The sequence below is a fragment of the Pygoscelis adeliae genome, unplaced genomic scaffold (assembly GCF_000699105.1).
Source record: "Pygoscelis adeliae isolate BGI_AS28 unplaced genomic scaffold, ASM69910v1 Scaffold79, whole genome shotgun sequence".
NCBI classification, from domain to species: domain Eukaryota; kingdom Metazoa; phylum Chordata; class Aves; order Sphenisciformes; family Spheniscidae; genus Pygoscelis; species Pygoscelis adeliae.
Genome location: NW_008825532.1, coordinates 4826295 through 4835053, shown reverse-complemented (window position 1 = coordinate 4835053; position 8759 = coordinate 4826295). Strand labels below are relative to the sequence as shown.

Below are 8759 nucleotides of genomic sequence, written 5' to 3'. Positions count from 1 at the left end.
AAAGTGAAAATAATTTAAGAAAAACTTTAGTTCATCTGCTTTAGCTATTTTGTGCATTTGGCCCAATGACTTTCCATTAGAAGGTTGTGCCTTGGATTCTAAGGTAATGTCCTGTGCCAGTGTTGAGTTTGAAACTTTGTATTTACAGAGCGACAATGACTTGGACAAGTCTGAGAAATCTTCCTCCCCAAAGAGAATAGACTTCATTCCAGTTTCGCCTGCACCTTCACCTACAAGAGGAATAGGAAAGGTAGGATGAGTGAAATACCAAACTGAGAGAACGCTTTAGAATTTTAGACCAAGGTGAACTGTGAAGACGTGTGTAACTTCACAAATTGTTTGATAGTTTTTTAAAAAAACACAACCAAACAACAACAAACCCCCCCAACCCAAACCCACATTTTATTGGTTTCTAAGAATCAGATGCTTACCATGTTAGAGCCTGCGGAGTTGAAGCAGTGTGCCAATTCTGTCACGCTGAATGTTTTCAGTTGCTGCTATTCGTGCGATGTTTGGATGGGTTAGGGTTCTGGTTCTAGGGAAGCTGGAAGAGGTCATTAGAGTAGTCGGATTTAGACATGATCTTCAGCTGCATAAGTGGGGGGATGCTGGGGAAGAAGCACCAAAATCGGAATGTATCATATGTGTAGAGTAAGAGTGTAAGCAAAGACCAGAAGCTGCAAATCTATGTGGTGAGGAGCATGAAAATATGTCTATCAGTTATGGAAAGGAAGGCATAAACTCACTGTGAAGGAGGACTCGGGCATGCTGAATTTGCACTGAAGACTGATGGCACGTGCTGGAAAAAGGGAAGGGGTGGATCTTAGATAAACTACTTTTTCCTGCAAGGATTGGAAAACTGAAATGTAGCACAGAGAAACTGGCAACTGTGTTTAAAGGTGGGCTGCCTGACCTTGTTTTCACCCTCTTTTGTGGTTCTGCTTTTGTATTGCTGCTATTTTATTGCATGCCTCTACCAGTCTCCATGCGTGGAGCAGCCACATACTAGTGCTGGGTAAATGTGTTCCTAGTATAACACCGATGCTGGCAGCTGGTCCCGTACCTTTGGAATCACGACTGTAAAGCAGTAGTAGAGAACTTGACAGAAACATTTTTGTGCTTAGCTATGGGCATTCATGGGCTAAGCTCAGATTAACTGCAGAACCACAGAGCTAAATACTCTGTTCTATTCTGGAATATTGTGTTAAATTTTCAGGTCAGATGTTTTCTGAGTAAACTCAACTTGTTAGTTTAACAAGCCCCATGAAAGAAGTAAGTCCTGAGTACTGTACTGCTGTTTCTAAATGTAACAGGAAGAACAGAAACAACTGTCTTAGAAATCAGTGCCTATTTCAATTTCAGATTTCTTGTGGGTTTGAATTTTAGGTTAATCTGAGCAGTATTGCAGTATATTTTTGCAAGTTAAGTTTTAATGCTTCTAAGATTGCGTTTGATCATCTCTGCCTTATTCTGTTACTAGGTTTTCTTTAATTGGGGATGTTTTGTTTGGAGGGTGGGGGGAAACACCTGAGTATTTAAAAGGAAATTCTGAAGCAGCTTAATGTGACTTTTTCTGCAGCAATGTTTTTCACCATCATTGCAAATGTTTGTGAGCAGTAATGGATTACCTCCAAGTCCTATTCCCAGTCCAACAAGGCGATTCTCCAAGTAAGTAACATCTGCGGGTAACAGGTATACATTGGCTTAAATTCCAAGGCTAGCACAAAGATTAGTTAAAGCTGATGTTAAGGCATTAAAAAAGACTTTAGTTTTACAGTAGCTGAAGTATTGCCCCATAAAAATTCTCTGAAAGTTCAACCTTTACCAATGGTAGCTTTATGCAGGTGCTCTTACAGGAGCCTGTGTCAACTTTAAACTAGACTTGGTAACTTGTGGGGAAATTCCTAGGTACTTCAGATGAACTTTATTAATTTTGTCAGCATATCGATTTTTTATAAACGCTACACACAATTCAGAAATGGATTGAAGTAAGGATGTGATGCACTAAGGGAAGAAGACCCTAGAAAATTTACTACAACTTTGTGTGGCAGATAATCTGCTCTAATAGGCAGCATTTCCTTGTTATCTGTGTATTCGGACTCCTGAAGCATTCCAGTTGTGCAGGAATCGTTTTAAAGAACACTTCTTAAGATACGGTTGTGTCAATTTGATGCTAGGTATGGTGCTGTTCGAACCTGGAACCTTTACAGACCTGACTATTGGTATTCTCTCTCTAGCAGGAGGAGTCAAAGTCCAATCAACTGTATCAGGCCCAGTGTTCTTGGCCCCATTAAAAGAAAAGGTATGTGTATTTACATTTTCAGATGTTTTAATATGGATGTAGTTTTGCAGCTGGATACATTTCTCTCCCATATTTTTTTGTTGTTCCATAAATATAATACACTTGTATGCATGGTGAACTGGAATTTGCCAGTTGTAACTTATACAACGTGAAGTAGCTAATCTAAAACACAAGAATGAAGAACTTTAAAAGCAGCTACTGCTTGAAAGGGGCAAACCTCATTCCACATCAAATTAAACGTTATGAATATTCGTAAGCCCTGACATTCTGAAGAGTACCACTGTACAGTGCACACCTTTCAGATCATCTTAGGAATGTTGCTTATCATGCAGTATCTTCTAAACTTAGTACTGAATGTTTTTTACTCTGAAAGTTCAGAAGGTGAGTGTTTAGAGAAATGGAATAGATCAGTGCCCTTTCCTCCTGAAGGGGGAAAACTGCATTCTTTCCTGGAAGTATTCTGTGTTAAGGATATTCAAATTGCATCCCAGAACAAGTCTCCATAGCAGAACTGTAAGACTGAGATATTTACAAGTGTGCGTTTAGCTATGCTTATCCTGTCTGCTTTTTTTTTTACCTAGGCATTCTTAACTGCACCAAAAGCGTGTCCTTTTATTTTACAAGAATTATATTTAGCCTTTGAGAAAAGTTACTGTTTATTGGTTTTTTTAGGACTGCTTCTTCCTATCAGGTAAAGAATGTTGTCTAATTTATATGGAATTGACAGGGGAGAGAGACAAGTTTTCTCATAGATGCCAATTCTGTCTTGGCTGTTATCTTCTGTGAATTTTAGAGGCATTAAAAACTGAACAAAAGTTTATCAAGCTCAATGATCAATAGGAAATAGATATTCGTACTGTGTTGTTTTACTTTAAACATTTTACAGTAGTCTCTAGACGGACTGTATTAAAAACAGTGCAGGTAAAGGGCAAGCTTTCCTCACCCTATCCAAGTGCTCTTGTGGAGCATCTTTTACAAAGTGGAGATATGAGTTTGCCTTTTTTACTCAAAATATCAAGGAATTTTCAAAATGTTACTTAATTTTAAAACATCTAATCCATTTAAATGAGCCTAATTTCTTTTCCTAAATACATAATCCTGTTATTTTCTGAATTTTAGCAGTAGCTTTATGGTTCATATTCTACAGACGTGACATGGTAACAAATTGACACCATGATATGTGGAAGGAAGAAAGCAATCTGTTGAAGACCATTTCACTGCTATAGGGAATTAACACTGGTAGACTGTGCAATTGATAAAGCTGTTATTCCTTCCCGTCAAGGAAGGGAATGTATCCCTGTGGGCTAAAGGAAATAGGAAATTTGGAGGGGGTTATCAGTCTTTTATAAAATGAGTGGTAGTATAATTCTCTTGCATAACGTATTAATATATACTGGTTTGCTATAATGCTTAACGTCTGTCAGCTTTTCAAACTGACACCACAACTGCTGTGAAGTGTGGGTAAAAAGCCAGAAAATTTATTTCCGTTTCATATGTTTTTGTTGCCAAACTAAAAATTAAAATATACTGTAGCTGAGAGGGTTTTTTTTTCTTTAAGCTTGTTATTGGCAAGTTCATGATATTTCCAATGTGTCTATTGTACAGAAGCTGTTAATGAGCTAGCTCATTCTCAGGGCAGATTGTACTAAACAGATTATATGAATTCTCCCCGTCATGTTTAATCTTTTAATGTCAGTAGATGATTACAGGTACAAAGATAGTCTGATCCATGATCAGTAAGTGGAAATGCATACACATGACAATTTTTTTCTATTCAGCTTTTCTGTAAAAGTGTACATATGCATCAGAATTTGTTGTACGCAGGAGGGTGAAACTGTGAACCAAGCTGGTGTTCCTATTTTCATAATCATTAAGAATTTTAATGTCCGTATTTTGGCTTATGTCAGTTGCCTCATCTCAACTGCTTACTTAAAATTGTCACAGTAATTAGTTTGCTTTAGATTATTTTGTCTGATTGTAGTCTAAGTAGCAAGTGCCTGGTTTTGTGTCTTTGAGATCGTTGTAGCCCTTCAGATACTGCTAAAGCATTAGTTAAATTAAGGATGGACTGGATGGTTAAACAACAGCTAGCATCAAATTAATGTCTTACCCAAGTGCTTGGTTGGCTGAATTAGAGGACTTACCATGTTACAGATGCAACCTTGCTCTATTGTGGGACAAACCTCTCTTTTACAATAGACAAATATTAAATGGACGTTCCAGAGACTCAAGTGAGTTTGATTATTTGCACTATTTTCCTTAGGTGAAATGGAAACTGAAAGTCAGCCAAAGAGACTTTTTCAAGGAACAACCAACATGCTTTCTCCAGATGTTACACATCTGACAGATCTCAGTTCATGGTAAAATATTTCATGTGCCCTGAAATGCCGAAACAGGGAATGTGCATTTATCACAAGCTTTCTTGTTTTGTTTTGGTTTTTTTTCCAGAAAAAAATACTTTGTGTGTAGCTTGCGTATGCATATTACTGGGAACTATTCCTGCGGTAGTATAGTGTGACACTGTTCCTGCTCCTTTGATCAATTCTTCCTGAGCAGACTCCAGCCTAGATTTTGTCTGTCAAAACTTTTATGCTGAATACAATTGTTACAAATCCCTGTTGGTTCACAGGCAAAGTTACCTTGCCTCATGTTGCTTCATCATTTCAGGATGCTGTAGGCAGTGGTCATACAGTATCTGTGGTGCTTATTACCACATTGTAGAAAGTGTGTGTGAATACTTACTGCAGTTACATAGGTTCATGTTGATACATTCGTGATTTTTAGTGTTACAGTCTGTCTCCTTTCTGCATTATGATCATAAAAAGCTGAGTTCTTTTTTGTGTCAAGAGTCAGATACTAAGTATTCTAAAATACCAACTCTGTATTACTATAACTTCAGTTTACCTACAGACTTGAAACTGCCTGGAAATGTTTTTTTTGTGTTGCCTCCCGCTGAATTGCAAAAGTGTCAGTTTATGTGCCCTCTGGAATCTTGTATCGAGACTTCGAAATCCAAACACGGGAATTCCTTACTTATATGGGAAAAATAGGTTTCAAAATCTTGCTTTGAGCAGTGCAACAGTAAAGAACATACTAGCTAATTAATGACATCTTTGCTGCATTGCGGATTAGATTCTTGTTTATCCTTTCCTATAACCTTTTAAGGTTTTATTCTCGTTAGTTGTCACCTCCTTTCTATAACTGATTAAAATCAGAGTCGTAATCTATTCTGCATGTTAAAAAAAAAAATAATAATTCTGCTCCTCTTTCCCATAAGGAGCATGAATATATATATAACATGCTACAGAAAACAAGGAGTCTTCAGGGCTGCCAGTCTTGCAGTAAAGACTGAGTGGTAGTATAGGTCTCCTACATCTTTTCTACAAAGGCGAAAGTGCGCTAGCTTTGTACACAAAGTCATCGTGCCCGTGTTACTAAATAACCTCTTCCTTTTTCCCCAGCCTGTCTTCAGATATTCTTGATGGGAGTAGCAGCAGTGTTGGCTCTTCCTCTGACTCACTGACTAAAGGCAGCATAACCACAGAGTCTCCAGTAACATGCTCAAACTCATGCTCTTCATTCATTTTGATGGATGATCTCTCACCCAAGTGACTTAAGTTCTGAGTCAGCGTCTGGCTGTGCTGTTCCCTTACTGTACACTTGTACAGAGAAACGAACTCTGGTCCTTGAACCATTAACACGTGGATTATTAAAAGGAAAAAATATTGTAACTGTAATCCTTGGCGACTTTCCAGTGATTTTTGATTTATCCATTTAATGGACATTGTAGACCATATTAATGTCTGGTTTTGCGAATTTATTTTTTAAACAAGATGTCTGCTCAGATTATACTAACTTTTTGCTTTCAGGAACTCGCATACACTTTTTGATTCCGAGAATAGGTATCTACCTATTAATGTTGCAATTTTTAGGAAAATACTTCTACCATTATCGTGGTCACTATGTCTAGGGAAATAATTTGGTTCGGAAGGATTTGAAAACAGTAATTTATTCTCTGGCACTTCTACCATTGAGTTAAACTATTCTCCTTGCTTTTTTTCAGTCACTAGCCTCAAATTCTCTTACAGAAGGGAGAAAAAAATCTTTTCTTTTCTTAGTGCTGCTAGTCATTTTTATTACAGAAGACCTCAGCGGGTCTGAAAATCTCACTCTAGTACAATAAAAAAAAAAATCCCACAACAAAATAACTAATGACTGGCGCTTTCGCTGTCAGTGAAGAAATAACAGTACTCTACGAACATGATTAAGATAGCTGCATAGTTCTCTCCCCAGATCCTTTATCCTACAGATTGTATGAAATAAGGTCAATATTCAGCAAGATTTGGCCAAGGAAAATTTAATCCATGCCTCACTCTAAGACATACAGTGCAGATAACTAAGTTATTTAAACTACTGTGTAGGAGAACCATGTATGGCACCGTCGATGTCTCCTGTGGCATTGAGGTCATAGGTATTTTTGTGCCTTAGGGGACATTGTTACAAAATTACGGAATGTAAACCAGAGGGGTGGGTGGGAAAAGTCCCTTGTGTACAGCTTGTTTATAGAGCGCTTACCAGAATCTGTCGTCGATGCTGCTTTCCTTCGTGTTCCTTTCCGAGGTGTGTGCTCCATTGCAAGGTGCTGTGGGCAGTCCCAACTCTGCTGTGAGGTGGCAGCCAGGGTAATACCCTTGGCAGCTGCTGTGTACGGCATTTATACCTTTGTTGGTCACGAGCAGGGCAAACAGCTAAGTGAACATTGGATTTCTAAGGAAAGACTTCACAGTTTGGATTGAATACGAGCTCTGCAAATTGTTTGGCTAAGGAGTTATATTTGAGCTATGAGTAGTCTTGATACAGTACCTTGGTCAGTCTGAGGTAAGACAATAGATATTTTACTTTTTAAAGACTTTAACGGGGCAAAATAAATCCGTTTGTAATCTACTGTGTTATGCTATTTATTATTTATAACTATGTAAAAAGTCTGTGGTGATGAATTATAGTATTTTTTTATGATTGAATAAGTTTTTTATGTTCAGTAATTGCTGGCTGGTTTGTATTTAATACGCAACATTGTCTGCCAGAATCATAAGCTTCCATTTTTGAATGTTTGTAACATAAATGCTTTTGTTATCTAAGAGTACAACTTCTGATCTTTTTGAAAGAAAATAGCACTGAATTTAAAGTAAGATTATGTGCTTTAAAAGTGAGCACAACCTCTGGCAATACTGTCTGGCTAAAAAGGGGAGGGGGAGAACCGTAGTTTTTTCTGTTCTGAAGAAGCTGTTGAGTTTCCAGAAGACGTGTACATACCAGATTATTTTTAAAAGTGTTTCCATTAAATTGTAAGAAGTACCGTAATGGCCAACAGTGGCACTATTATTTGTATTATCATTTTCACCTGTGGAGCATTAGTTCCCCACCTCAAATAAATGTGCATATTGTAAAATACTGTCCATTGGTGCCATTTTTAAATGAGCTCTACAGTGTTGAATGTTAATTTTATTTGTATATGCACAGTGCTATTTCTTGAATTTTTGATGTCTTAAATCGCTTAATTATTTTTTTATTCATGCTTGTATCTTCTCTGCCTTCTTGATGCTGAAAGAAGGCTGCTTTTACATTTGCAAAATATTGATAAACGGTCTGTGATAAAATTCAACCTGTTACCTGTGCCCCAGTTTCATTATACCGTGCTTTTATTGGTACTGTGATTTAGAAATCTGAACAAGGGGTGGCAGAAGGGGGAAACCTATTGCATGCTTTCTTAAAACTTGAGAAGAGCATAGCTATTGCTTATTTTTGGCTGACTTACCTGTACAATTGATGTATTCCAGATTTGTTTGTTAGTGGAGAGTCTTATATAAGTGCTGGCCTTTGTAAACATTAGAATGTAAGCTTCATAAAGCAAACGCACAAATATTCACTCTTGTTACAGCATTTTTTTTAGTGTTCTGGCTATTCTCTGCTCCAGAAGACATTGCTCTTTTATAAAATATATACGTAACACATACACATGCGCTGTGTCTGTTGTTTCAGAATGAATGGCATTGTGTAATGTAATAGGGCCCATCTAGGACCGTATTCTGTTTCACACACGTAGCTGTAAGACCACTTGTTTGTTTTAAAACTAAGTTTTCTGATGCTCCGATAGCTGATATTTGCACTTAACGGCATGTGAGTTGCTGCCGCTTACAGAATCAGTGTTTATTGCAGTGTCAAGGCTAGCACAGCATACTCTGACTGAACTGACTAGAAGTTGCAGTTCTGGATTTATTAACTGCCTTGTCTGTAATGAATTAGATACCAGTTTGGGGAAGAAGGCCAGCTGGTGCTGGTAGTCAGCTTTAATATATAACTATTGACACTTACGCTTGACAATGTATTTTACGGCTTCTCCAGGCTTATTTGTGCTGAATTGCCATGATGAGTGTCTGAGAATTCCTGTTTTTCCTCC

General features: G+C 37.6%; 1 protein-coding gene across 1 annotated transcript in view; it reads left to right on the top strand.

Moving 5' to 3' along the window:
- Positions 1-8316, top strand: part of LOC103923364 (protein FAM122A-like) — a 10466-nt gene extending 2150 nt beyond the window's left edge. The window contains exons 5-9 of the mRNA XM_009331700.1: positions 149-250; positions 1580-1668; positions 2238-2302; positions 4566-4662; positions 5764-8316. Of these exons, the coding sequence (XP_009329975.1) occupies positions 149-250; positions 1580-1668; positions 2238-2302; positions 4566-4662; positions 5764-5914 (504 nt within the window). The 3' untranslated portion in view covers positions 5915-8316. The remainder of the gene's footprint in view (positions 1-148; positions 251-1579; positions 1669-2237; positions 2303-4565; positions 4663-5763) is intronic.
- The last annotated feature ends 443 nt before the right edge of the window (positions 8317-8759 follow it).